We start from the raw sequence: 14,831 nt of genomic DNA on the forward strand, positions 1-14,831 counted from the left end.
GCCTATGAGGCAGGCATTGTTATGATTTGCCTCATTTTACAGAAGAAGGACCAGGAGCAGTCTTACTGCAGAACCCACCTTCTTAATAACCACGCTATATTATGCTTCTGTAGTATATACACATGAACATTGCTGTGAGGATTAAATGAAACAAATACATGTGAAGCAACTAGCACAGTAGGTGACATATAGCAAATCCCCAAGATATGTAAACTTTCTAACTATCCCCTCGTGTCTCCAAAATATCTCCTTCTTCTCCTATAATGAGTTTTTGCTGTGGTAGTTGTTGTCGTTAATAATTCACTCAGTATCCAGGGAGAATGTGTCAGAATATATCACCACAATTCACTCAGTATCCAGGGAGAATATGTCAGGGACATTCTCAATGCACCTTTTTCCTCAATACCCTATATCCGGTTGGACTTCAAGTTCTGTTGAAAACCTCTCTCATCATACTTGCCCTTCTTCTTCCACTTTCACTTCTCACTGCCTTTTCTTGGACCTCTGTCATTCTTTCCCGGACTATGAAAGGGTCTGATAACTAGTATTTCTGTCTATTTATCTTCCAGAATACAACCAGGGATTTTAATTTTAAAAAACACTGGGATTGGCAAACACTTGCCAACTGTTCACCAAATCCACTTTCTCATTTTCTTGGTAATGTTTCTTTTCCCACCATGTCCATGTGACCTCATTCTAGTTAAAGTAACGTCAGTAGAAATGAGTATGCCACTCAAGGCCTGGTCTATAAATACCTCCCATATACAATCTGTCATGCTCTTTCATCTTCTACTGACTTAACACAAATAAGCACAGTGGTCTTGAAACAAACCTGCACATTGTGCACATGTACCCTAAAACTTAAAGTATAATAGTAATAAAATTAAAAAAAAAAAAAAACCATGTGTTGCACCACTTGGAAATGAGCCGCTTGTCAATGGGGAACACCTGCTTTGAACTTTAAGCAGCAAGAAATAACACTTCTATCATGTTTGAACTGTTATTCATTTTGGGGTTCAGCAACTTGTGTTATCACAAATTCTCTTGTCATGTCTTTCACTTAAAAAAAAATTATGTTGGTCAAAGGATGCATACTTATAATTAGGTAGGAGTAATAAGTTCAAGTGATCTATTATACAGCATGGTGACTAGTTGACAATAATGACGATATATTGTATTCTTTGAAAAATGCTGACAGTGGATGTCAAGTGTTCTCATCACAAAAGGTTAACTATGTGAGGTAATGCATTTGCGAATTAGCTAGATTTAATTATTCTGCAATGTATATATACTTAACATCATGTTGTACACAGTAAATACAATTTTATGTCAATCAAAACATAAATAAATCTGTAAAAACAATAATGCTTCCCTGTAACTACAGGATAAACATATTCTGTATCACTTCTTCATTATCATCCCTCATCTGCCATGTACAAATCCTTCCAAATAGGTATGCTATTTGGCTATATTTCCTACTCCCTTTCTTTATCACTGCCATGTTCCAAAATCTTATTGCTCCTCTTTATTCTACGGAAATGTTAACAATTGGGTCATCATTTATATTACACCCCTAATACTTCCATTATCCTAGGCAACTTATTTGCTTATAGAAACCAGCCATACAACATCCTGAACTCCACACTTCCAATTAGGCACCAAATGCCATCAATGCTACCTCTTGAACGTATTGTATGTCCACAATTCTTCCTCAAAACCTAATTTAGTGGAAAGAGCAGTAACCTGAAGCTAGAATAAGTGTTGTGAATATTAGAGATGTTTTACATAAAGTACCTAACAAATAGTAGGTGTTCAACACATAGTATACTACATATACATAGTATATATAATACATAGTTGTCATTAGGATGATCATTTGAGTATTATGGCAGCTTCTTAGCTAGGCACCTCATCTTCAGCCTTGCCTTCCTCTAATTTGCCTCCTGCACTGCTCCCAGAGTGATCTATCTTAAATGCAAATTTGTTTGATTTCTTCCTCCGCAATAAAGTCTTTAATGGATCCTCATCATGTTTATGCCAACATAGCATATAAGCCCCTCTCCCCACCTCAGACTGCTTTCCTCCACTGTACTCTGGTCCAATCATACTGAACTTTTAGTCCTTCAATGTATCATCACTACCTTCTCCTCTAACTCTTCAAGCCTTTATACATGCTATGCTCTATCTCTGGAATATTTCCTCCCTGTCTTCTAATTTACTTCTACAGATCTTTTAGGTCTCACAAATCATTCAGAAGGTGATTTCCTCCAGAATTTATTGTGGCTATTCCCGACAGACTCATTTCACTGTCCTTTTTAGATGCTCCCATAGTACTCTCTCTTTCCCCTATCATGTCTCACAAAGAAGCATGGATTTTCTGATGCATGATGTTGATTCATGAATACATGTCTTCGTGTATACTATTTCTTCTGCCTGGAAAACCCTCCTCTATCTCAGCCCTGTCTCTCATTTGTTTGATAGTCACCTACACTTCCTTCAAGATTCAAGGGACAAACTATGCAGCACCTCCTTTTGCAGCTTTCTTTGATAACCCCGTATCATTTTAGATGTGACTTCTCCTGCGATTCTATCACATTTTGCACCTCCATTTCAGGAATTTTATATTATTGTGTAGCTATCTGTGCACAGGTCTCTTTAACTGTAGAGTCATTAAGAGCATGACCTGTGCCTTATTTATCTCTGTAGCTCAGCAGATATTCCAGAACTTTAAACATAATAAGCACTCGTGAATGTGCTGATGAATGTTTTAAGTCAATAGGATAAAATCTAGTTAAATTCAATAAATAGTTCTCCTTAATATTCAGATAGTCAATAGGACTTTTTTACTATATTATGTATATTATGCAACATTTATATACAACAAACACGTTTACCCGTATCCTCATATACAAATAATATGACATTAATAGAGATGAAGTTCTCTATATATCCATACCTGAATAATAGAACATATTTTATAAATGTGTGTATCATCTCGGGCTGGGCTCTGCTAATTATCTATGCATTGTTCCAATTTTAGTATGTGTGCTGATGAAGTAAGCAGCATGTAATGGGTTTTAGCCTGTATTTTTATGGTTGTTCTGAGGTCCCAAGATGAGGCAAAGCAAGGCTTCTTTCTAAATTGCCCTAGTAACATACCCATGCAATGCTTGCTCAGATTTTAGTAGGAAGCTGTCCTTCTGTAGTTTTCCCATGGACTCCAGATAAGATTCCTGAGAGTCAAAATAATAATAGGGGTGCTATAGAATAACACTTTCTGAAAAATTCTAAGTGTTCTGAAGACCTTATTCAATTTGTGCTTTTCATATGCCTGCAAGACAGGCAGCAGCTACATTATTATCAGACTAGAGAAAGTGAATGGTTTGTGACTTGAGAAAGGTCACTAGGTGTATCAATTGTGGGCTGTAAAAAGAGCCAGGCTTTTATTTTTCCATTTTGAGCCTATGTCTCCCTCCAGGCCCACCTTCCTGGATCCAAGGTGCTACTGTGTAGGAAACCGATGGCTTCATCATGCTTCTGTGCTTCTGTACTTCCTCTATTCTGTAAATCAGAATAAGCACAAGGGCATTCTACATAGACTCTAATCCCATCGAACTTGACTTTCTTGTCCAATTCAGACTAGAATAAAGGGCCCAATTATCATCATCTTCCCATTCATTCAACTGTATTTCAAGGCAACTAATCCTTTGCTTGGCTTCATCCTCTGCCCTCCTCAACCTGCATCTTCTATTTTTTTATATTTCAATATTCCCATCCTCTCTCCTTTCTTCTATCTTCTCTCTCCCTCCTCCAAAACTTAAACCTATTCTCTATGCTTTATTCCTTTTATTGTTGTTTTTCCTCTATCCTGTTCTTTTCATTCATTCTCTATTTCTCCTCACTATTTGCAATCTCTACTGTGTTCAGATCCTTTCCTGCCCATTACTCTCTCCTTCCTCTTGCTTCTCTTCCATTTGCTTACTGTCTTCTGCCCATCCACATCTCCTCCTCATTATTCTGTCCCTCCATCCACCTCATTCCATACAGCTTCTTTTCTGTTTACATATACTCCACTCCATTCTTTCCACAATTGTGTGAACTCTTATCTCTTTTTCAGACTCTTCTTTCCTATAATTTATTACAAGCATGCCTCTCTTCCATCTATTCCTTCCCTAATGCTCTGTTTCCCCAAATTCTCCTGGATATATGACACTCATTCATACCTTTTCTCTGTCCTGTCCTCCCCACCTTCATTTCAACATTCATATATAACCTCATAACCTTTCATGCAATGTGAGAAGAGGTGTCCCTCTTCCTTTCGAGTGAAACTCTAACTGTAGATTTGATATCATCCCCTTTATGGTATTTATGAGAACTTGCTGTCAGCGATGTGTTATTTCTACTATATCTTCAATCTTTGTCTTCCTACTGACTCTTTTGTACTATCTCACAAATATGTGTCAATCTCTCCTCTGAAAACAAAAGCAATTTCTTTTACCCCTGAATGTAGCTATGACACATCCCTCCCTTTCGTTTTTCAAACAAGCTTCTCGAAGGTATTTTCTATGTGCACTATCTCCCCACTCCAACTCCTAAAACTCTCCATTGCACTAGCCACTCTATTGAAACAGTGTATGTGAAGAACACTAATATCCTCCATGTTACCAAACTTAAGACATACTTTTAAGTCTCTATATTACATCTCTTTTTATAGCCAACAATGTTGTAAAAAATGTGTAAACAGGGTAAAGTGCATGAACTTGCAGCTACACTACCATATTAATAATGCTGGCTCAACCATCTACTACCCAAGTGAACTTGAAAAATTCTCTTACCCACGTCGTGTCTCAGTTTTTTTCATCTGTAAAGTTGGGATAATAGTACCTATCTCATACTGTTGTTAAAGCTGTTATGAATATTATAAAAGTAGAATGATTAGAACAGTGTCTGTCATATTTTAAGTACTATATTGATATTAATTAATATACTTATTATACTATTAGTGGTGTTATTATTGATAACTCTCATTGTTTTCAAACTTTAATTTATCAGTCAAGATGGGTTAGATTAATATGCAGTAGGAAACAATCTGAAAATCTCAGTGTCCTAAAGTAACAGAAGTTTATTTCTCACTCACACTATCCCTGGTTGGGGAAGTGGGACCCACTCGCTTCTATGTCATCTTCAATAAGGGGCATAGAATGATAGGGCCAAGACCACCTGGCATAATGCTACTTACTGTGGCTAGGGGAAGGCAACATGGCAAATTATGTATTGGCTCTTGAAGGGCTTCCCATCATCTCTCAGAGCTGACACATACTATTTACACTCACATTTGGTTAGCCAAAGCAGGTCATTTGTCCATGCTGAACTTCAAGGCTCAGGGAAGTGTGGTACTACTTTGTATCTAGATGGAGGTGAAGTGAAAATATTGGCAAGTGGTAATGTTGACTACCACACTTAGCTTTCAAGATACTGCACACTGTTAACAGCTCCCTGACATTTTCTTCCTGGTTTCTTTCATAGGTTCCTCTTTCCCCTCCACTGCCTTACTGATAGTAGTGCTAGATGACTAAATACCTGGCATGAAATTCTTCTTGTTCTATACTCTTTCCTGAAGTGATGACATCCATTTTCACGTTTCCATTTGTTCCAATATACTAACAATACCACACTTTATATCTCTACATGTATCTCTCTCCTGATCTTAAGACTTGAATATCTAACTGCTATTAGACTTCTTTCCCTGGATAATCTACAATCACCTTAAGCTTATCTTGTCCCAAATTAACCTCCCAGACTTATCTAAATTTGTCCTAACTTTCATATCATCTACTCCAGCCTATAGTACCATCTTTCACCCATGTTATTTGGATACCTACTACCTTCACAACTCCTCCTCTCTGTCATTCTGAAGTTTTCTATATTTACTGCCGATTTCCTCAACATATCGTCACTTCTCCATCTTAATCCATTGTTCTGAATTAGAACACCACTTCTAATCTGGACTATTTCAGCTGTTTCTTAATCATTTTCTCTAATTCCAGTCTTTTTACCTTCAAATGCATTATTTACCCAGTAACTACAGAGCCATACATGAAATAGAAAACTGACCACCTCAGTCTCTTGCCTAAAATATGTCCTTCCATTCCCTGCAACTGCTCACTTGGTTTTCTCTGTCTAGGACATCCTTTCTCTCTTCCTTCTGCCTCTACCTACCCACCTACAAGTTTCTTGACTGCATTCTACTTACATAATAATATAAAATGCTAATGCTAATACCAATAATCAGAAGCCTAGCTGTTGCCTTATCCAGGGACTTCTTCTCTCAACCTGTCCCAAAACAATGAGTTAGATGACCCTGCTCTATATTCCAATAACTACCCATCTCTTTAGCATTTTAGTTAACATCATTTGCTATTATCCTATTAGTCTTTCTCCCCTTTATATTGTGATTATCTTAAGGACAGAGACTATGTCTCATTAATGTTTGCATTTCCAGAATTTACTTTAGGGCCATGTATATATTAGGAAGTCAACACATGTTTGGCAAATGAATAAATGAAGGAAAGCTTCTCTTTCTTTCGTCTACAATTTCCCTCCCTCTTGTTCATCTCCTCCCATGTCCCTTCCCCTACTTCTCTATGTCTTTTCCTCTTTATTCCCATCTGCTACATCCACTTCATTATATTCTCCTATCTCTTTAGGATATCCTAATATCTAATCTAGCTTCTTTATTTTACACCATCTTATCCTTTGTCTTCTCAACTTCTCTACTCTTTTTTTCCTCTCTTCTCATATTCGCTTTCTTTCCACCATTCTCATTTCTCCAATATATATGCCTCTATGTACTCTGTGTACTTAGTCTTCTCCTCCCCTCTCGACCCTCGTCTTCCCACTTCTATCCACTTTCCTTCTTCATTATTTTATCCTCCACTCTATGCTCATTTCTCCTCTATGTTCATTTTTCCTCCCATCTCTCATCCAACTTCTCTCTTAAGTATTATCCTTTTTTCCTTGACCATCTCCTCATCTTCCAAATTCTTGTAGGAAAAACACCAATAAATAGCAAATTTGAAGTAATGAGAGATTAGTATACAGACAAACACACTTCATTTATTCACCACCTATTTACCAGGCATGCATTATTTGAGGTTTGTTCTGCAAAATAACAAATACACCAATTCTAAATAGCCATAGAAGCTCCACTACACAGAATTAGCACCCATTAATGTGGAAGGAAGCTTCAGGAAGTGACAACTGATGTCGAAGGAACAAGCAAATTCATAAAAAAGCAAACCCCAAAACCAAGAATGTTTTTTAGTATTGGGGAAAGAATCTTATTGCACTGAAAATGTTTTCAAACTTATTCTTTTTGACAGCAAAATTCAATGCCTAATAACTCTTTGACAGTAATAAGTCATGAAATACATAAAATTGTGATGTTTTTATCCGTTGGGAGTTGGAAAAGTATGAAATATAATTTATATTTTATGAAGATTTCTATATATATATATACACACACACATATGCACACACATATAAACATCATGTATAGATAGATAGATATAGATATAACCTTAAATTGTTTGGAAAATTCACTTATTATCATCCTCAGTATCCTAAGGTAATGTAGCATAAAATAAACATATTTAAATAAATAAAAAATTAAAATAAGTATTTTTAAATTTATGTTTATAAAACACTGTATGTTTCACAAAATACCCATAGTTATCTCATTTGATTCTCACAACTCTGCATCATAGGGATAGTTTGTTGTTGCAGTTAAACCTAGTCAATTCTAATTATCAGCGTTCATACCTGTGTGTATGTTTTTGTGAATCTGTGTGTTTAAGTGTCCTTGAATACGTATGTCCTTCTGTGTTAGTCCACATGTGTCTTTAGGTACGCATGCATATACAAATCATGAATGTATACCTCTGTGTTTCTCAAAATGTTCATCTATGCAACTCTCTATTTATGTGTTTATTAGAATATATATGTCTGTGAGTATGTATGCATGCAATTGTATTAGGAAGTATATACATACCTGTACATTTCTAATCTATACACTTGAGGGAATTTTCAATGGATACTCTAAAACATTCTGCTTTCAAGCCCAGTCCTACTCCCAATATACTTTGGGTAGGAACCACCACTCTCTGACCTCATTGTATAGAGGAGGGTTCCGTTGTCCACCAATCTGAGCAGTTTGTTGGGCGTGGTCATGTTATGAGCCACCGATTTCTTGCCATTGTGGAAGAAGGTGTCAGGTGTCCAGATCTTACTAGCCAGGAGATTGTTCAGTGGAAGGATCTTCATGGGGCCATCAAATTTCAGTCTTTCATCATGCCATGTCTGCCGAAAAAATACATCAATAGTGTACTCCTAGGGGTGAAAAGAGAGAAAAACAATGTTTCAGTTGAGTTCTGGTAAGGGCTCATAGTGCCCTTAGCAAATATTAATTACCTTGCAGTATTTCCTCTGATGCAGAGAAGCAGCAGTCTATTAACAGTAGCTCCTGGTGTGTAAGGAAAATGATTATAATTGAGAAATAATGCCATGGAGATTAATAAGCATGGGGATAACATATTTGACAAGGCGTTTTTAAGGAAGACCACTGCCAACACATCCCCACACAGCACACAAGCTGATCATGAGACTTTGCCTTATGAAAAGGCAAGTGCTCCCTCCTGTATGCAGTGACACCCAAATAAGAACAAGTTTCTTACCTTGTCTCTACTGCTTAATGACCCCATATGAACATCAAAGGCCAATATAAAAATCACCACAAAACCAAAACCTTACATTTTATCATACATTTAATCTGAGCCTCAAAATAACAAATATGTCTGATTAGCGAATAGCTTATTATCCTCAATAAATAATGAAATATTATAGATAAATAAGATAAAAAACATACCTTATAGACAAATAAGATAAAAATGGGTAAATGAACAGCAAAGTCATGAAATGGATAAAAATTGCTAATAAATGTGAAGAAAATATTCAAATTTGCTGTTTATCTAAATACAAAATAAATGAACAATAAACGTTCCAGGTATTGGTAACAGCATAATAAATTGTTTGAGTACATTTTCTTGTAGCTATTAATTATAAAACCTGAACAACAACTGTATATACCTGTATTACTTGAAAGCAGTGGAGTGTGACTGAAAGCAGACTGAAACCTAAGGTGAGTTTACCTTTGAAAGATGGCAGCAGCAATAGATTAAAATTGTGAGTTTGTGATTTTTCTTTCTAGAAGGTGCTTCCCAAACCTAGAATTCCTGTGGCATATACAACAGCCTTACTGGCTCAAGGTTGCAGAGAATCTGGACCATTAGGGATGGAAGACTCAAAAGTAAGAGAATCCCAGAAGGGATGGGCCTCCAAATCTGAATATATATTCTGCCAAAAATTCTGGCTGATCACTATACTACACACAAATAGGAGAGACCCTGGGGCCCAGTTAAAAAAAAATAGGCAGAAACAATAAGATAGTGGTCCACTAAATGAAAGAAATGAGCTGGGTGATGTTTGGGAATTTGCTACGATTTAGACTGAAGGAATTCCTTAATCCATCACAATTCAAGTGGAGGAAATCTGAAAAAGTATTAGCTTATCAGAGAATAAGCTCTGGATTGGCAGATGAAAATTCATGAGGAAGTCCTGGGAACAAGAGAACCACTGAGAGGGTGAGTCCCAAAATCTGAGTATAACATCGGCCCAAATATTTGACCACTGAACTACACAAGGCACAGGGGACACTTCCAGATAGCCAGGTTAAAAGAAATGAAAGCCAGAATTTGCTGAATATTCTTTGGTTTAAAATCCCCTAATGGCTTCCAATCATATGTGGAATGAACTTTTCCTTGCCATAAGCTGGCCCTTGCCTTCCTCTCTGAGTTATTCTCCAAACACTCTTTCCTTTAAAGATTAGCCATTCTGGCATTTCTCTTCCTTTAGTAGACCAAAAACATTCCTGCCTACAGATTTAAAGATCATATAATTGGTTGCCTAAACTGGAACACTTTTAAGAGGAAGAGGAGGCAGGACCGTGGCAGATGAGAAGCTGGAACTAGACTTTTACATAAAGCCAAGATCCTGAAGAGCTTAGCAAAAGGGTAAACTAGATCAACTTAACTAGACAAAATCAGATCACAACACAAAAGTCCAAAAAGGAAGGGGGAGGAGTTGAGGAGAAAGAGTTTCTACTGAAATGTAGCAACCTGAAAATTCTAATCATATGTGGGATTGACGTCCAAATGTATACTGTCTGCCTGATCTGAAGTTTACAAGCTGAAAACTTAACATAAAAATTGGTCTTAAGCTGGGTATACCACTAGATTGACTTGCCAAAGCAAACACACAAAAAACTGGAAGGACAGAACCACAAATTAATGCTTGCTGAAAATTACTTCACTGTCCTTAATGACAAAACACCTAAGGAAATGGTTACAAGTAAGGGTCGACAGATACAAGATAAAACTGAATTAAAGCCCCTCCAAGGACTCCATATAACATAATTATCCAGTAGTGATTATGAAAAAAGCTATAATTAAAATTATAAAGGCTATGAGGGGAAGGGAGAGAGTAAAAGCAAATTTGAAAAAGATCTATCTAATTGAAGTTGACTTTCTGTAAAAGAAAAATAGTCATTGAAAATAAAAGTTCAGTGGGTGTATTACATTGAAGATTAGATATTATGAAAGAGATATTACTGAACTGGGAAATACATATGAGGAAAAATTGCCCAGTTCACATTTAAGACGTATAACTGATAGGAAATATGAAAGGGAGATAAAGTACTATGAAGGATAAAACTAAAAGTTTCAGTATACATGTATTACGATTCTAAATGTGAGAGATTTGAGAAAATAGGGGAGAAAAAATATTCAAAGTAGTAATGGACTACAATTTCCAGAATTGTTGAAATATATGCATCCTTAGCTTCAAGTGCCATAATGAATTGCAAGCTCAATAAATTAAAATAGATCCCAGCCAGTACATAATGAATTTAAAGAATATCAAAGAAGAGATTTTTTAAATTGCAAAACAGAAAAGACATACTACCTACAAAGATATGACCACTTCACTTATAACCACCACTTATGTTGACTTCTTAAATGCAACAATAGAAACCAAAAAGACAATAAAAATACACTTTGAAAATGTTGTTGAGGGCACAAGATGGCACAATAGAAGGCTCCACTGATTGTCCCTCCCCCTCTCAGCAAGGACACCAATTTAACAACTATCTATACACACACAAAAAAGCACCTTCCTAGGAATTAAAAATCAGGAGAGCACTCACAGTACCTGATTTTAACTACGTATCACTGAAAGAGTTACAGAAGAGGTAGGAAAAACAGTCTTGAATCACTGACACCACCCCTCCCCAATCTGCTGTCAGTGGTGGTGTGGCATGGAGAACTGTTCTGTACACTGACGAGGAGGAGAGCACAGCAATTGTGAGACATTGAACTAGTGCTGCCCTGTTACAGCAGAAAGCAAAACCAGACCAAACTTAGCTGATGCCTGCCGATGGTGGGAGCATTTATCCTAGCCCTAGCCAGAGGGGAATCACTGATCCCAGCAGTCGCAACTTCAGTTTCCATAAGCCTTGCCACCTTGGGCTAAAGTGCTCTGGAGCCCTAAATAAACATGAACAGCAGTCTAGGCCACAAGGGCAGCAACTCGTAGGTGATTTCTACTGCTAAACTGGGCCCAGAGCCAGTGGACTGATTGTGGGGAGACATGTGACCTATGGAGACACCAGCCAGGGTAGCTAAGGGAGTGCTGGCTTCATTCCTCTCCTAACCCAAAGCTGCACAGCTCGCAGCTCCAAAAGAGATCCCTTCCTTCCACTCGAGTAGAGGAGAGGGAAGAGTAGGGAAGATTTTGTCTTGCATCTTGGATACCAGCTCAGCCAAAGCAGGATAGGGCAGCAGTCAGAGCTGTGAGGCCCTTTTTACAGGCCCTACCTCCCAGATGACATTTCTAGAAACACACTGGGTCAGAAGGAAACCCACTGCCTTGAAGGGAAGGAACCAACCCCGGCAGGATTTATCACCTGCTAACTAAAGTGCCCTTGGGCCCTGAATAACCAGCAGTGATACCCAAACACTATGTGGTAGGCCTTGGATGAGGCTCTGAGATTTGCCAGCTTCAGGTGAGACTCAGTACATTCCCAGCTGTGATGGCTATGGGACTAGACTCTTTCTGCTTGAAAAAAGTGGAGGGTAAAGTAAATGGGATTTTTTTATTCAACCTTCGGTACGAGCTTGGCCTCAGTGTGTTAGAGCATCAAGCAGGCTCTTGGGGACCCTGATTTGAGGACTTCGCTCCTGGACAGCATTTCTGGACCTGCCTTGGGCCAGACTGGAGGAGACTGCCCTGAAAGGTGAGTCTGAGGCCAGGAAGTATTCAGTACAAGCTAACTGAAGAGCTTTTGGGCCTTAAGGGAACATCAGTAGTAGTCCGGCAGTACTCTTGTAGGCCTGTGGTGGTGGTGGCCATGAGGTGAGGCTCCTCTGCCTATGAAAAGGGGAAGGTGGAGTAGGAAAGACTGCATGTTGTGGTTTAAGAGCCAGCTCAGCTGCAGTACAAGAGAAAAACCAGGTAGATTTCTATTTATGACTGTAGTCTCTGGCTCCCAGACGGCATATCTAGATCTGCCAAGGGCCTGGAAGAATTCACCACCCCAAATGGAAGGACACAGGCCTGGCTGGCTTTGTCATACACTGATTGTAGAACACCAAGGCCTTGAGTGAACATAGGCAGTAGCCAGGAAGTAGTCACAGGAAGCCTTGAGTAAGACCCAATACTGTGCTGGGTTCAGGTCTGATCCAGCACAGTCATAGTGGTGGCAGCCATAGGGGTGCTTTTGTCACTCCACTCTCAGCTTCAGGTGGCTTAGAACATAGGGAGAGACTTAATTTGTTTGAAAGTTAGTAAGGGAAGCCAAGAAAAGTCTTTGACTGGTAATGCAGAGAATTCTTCTGGATATTGTCTAAGAACACTAAGGCAGAACCTCTAAAAGACTGCAAGAACCACAGTGTTACTGAGCTTGAGGTGCCCCCTAAAACAGATACAGCTTAGATCACAACACCCAAGTCCTTTCAAATATCCAGAAAGCCTTCCCAAAAAGGAGGGGTACAAACAAGCCCAGACTGAGAAGACTATGATAAATACCATACTCTTCAATGCCCAGACCTGATGAACATCTAGAAGTATAAAGACAATCCAAGAAAAACATGAACTCACCAAACGAACTGTATTACTCCGTTCTCATGATACAAATAAAGACATACCTGAGGCTGGGTAATTTACAAAGGAAAGAAATTTAATTGACTCAAAGTTCAGCATGGATGGAGAGACCTCAGGAAACTTACAATCATGGCACAAGGGGAAGCAAACGTGTCCTTCTTCACACGGTAGCAGCAAGAAGTGCCAGGCAAAAGGGGGAAAAGCCACTTATAAAACCATCAGATTTCATTAGAACTCTCTCACTATCATGAAAACAGCATGAGGGTAACCACCCCCATAATTTAATCACCCCCACCAGGCCCCTCCTATGACACATGGGGATTATGGGAACTACAATTCAAGATGAGATTTGGATGAGGGAACAGCCAAATCATACAGTTCCACCCCTGGTGCCTCCCAAATTTCATATCCTCACATTTAAAAATACAATCATGTCCTTCCAACAGTTCCCCAAATCCTTAACTAACTCCAGCATTAACTCAAAAGTCCAAGTTCAAAGTTTCATCTGAGACAAGGCAAGTCCTTTCCACCTATGAGCTTGTAAAATCAAAAGCAAGTTCATTACTACCTGGATACAACGGGGGTACAGGCATTGGGTAAATATATTCCATTCCAAATGGGAGAAATTGGCCAAACAAAGGGGCTACAGTCCCCATGCAAGTCCAAAATCCAACAGTGCAGTCATTAAACCTTAAAGGTCCAAAATGATGTCCTTTGACTCCATGTCTCACATCCAGGTCATGCTGATGCAAGAGGTGGACTCCCATGGCCTTAGGCAGCTCCGCCCCTGTGGCTTTGCAGGGTACAGCCCTCCTCCCAGCTGTTTTCATGGGCTGGAGTTGAGTGTCTGTGGCTTTTCCAGGTGCATGGTACAAGCTGTCAGTGGATCTACCACTCTGGGGTCTGGAGGATGGCGGCCCTCTTCTCACAGTTCCACTATGCAGTGCCCCGGTGGAAATTCTGTGTGTGGCCTTCAACCCCATATTTCCCTTCCACGCTGCCCTAGCAGAGGTTCTACATGAGTGTTCTGCCCCTGCAGCAAACTTCTGCCTGGACATCCAGGAGTTTCCATGCATCCTCTGAAATCTAGGGGGAGGTTCCCAAATCTCAATTCTTGACTTCTGTGTACCTGCAGGCTCAATGTCACGCGGAAGCTGCCAAGGCTTGGGGCTTGCACCCTCTGAAGCCATGGCCTGAGCTGTACCTTGGCCTCTTTTAGCCACAGCTGGAGCTGAAGCAACTGAAGATGCAGGGCACTGTCCAGGCTGCATGGAGCAGGGGGTTCCTGGGCCTGGCCCATGAAACCATTTTTTCCTCCTAGGCCTCTGGGCCTGTGATGGAAGGGGCTGCTATGAAGGTCTCTGACATGTCCTGGAGACATTTTACCCATTGTCTTGGTAAATAACATTCTGCTCTTTGTTACTTATACAAATTTCTGCAGCTGGCCTGAATTTCTTCCCAGAAAATGGCTTTTTCTTTTCCATCACATTGCCAGTGTGCAAATTTTCCAAACTTTTATGCTCTGTCACCTCTTGAATGCTTTGCCACTTAGAAATTTC

The 14,831-nt window shown here is 39.1% G+C and overlaps 1 protein-coding gene across 3 annotated transcripts in view; it reads right to left on the bottom strand.

Moving 5' to 3' along the window:
* Positions 1 to 14,831, bottom strand: part of GABRA3 (gamma-aminobutyric acid type A receptor subunit alpha3) — a 288,046-nt gene that overhangs the window by 73,234 nt on the left and 199,981 nt on the right. For all 3 annotated transcript variants that reach the window (XM_054472831.2, XM_054472832.1, XM_054472830.2), the window contains exon 5: positions 8,168 to 8,388. In XM_054472831.2, coding sequence (XP_054328806.1) covers positions 8,168 to 8,388 — 221 coding nt within the window. The remainder of the gene's footprint in view (positions 1 to 8,167; positions 8,389 to 14,831) is intronic.

Source organism: Pongo pygmaeus, chromosome X (assembly GCF_028885625.2).
Source record: "Pongo pygmaeus isolate AG05252 chromosome X, NHGRI_mPonPyg2-v2.0_pri, whole genome shotgun sequence".
NCBI lineage: Eukaryota > Metazoa > Chordata > Mammalia > Primates > Hominidae > Pongo > Pongo pygmaeus.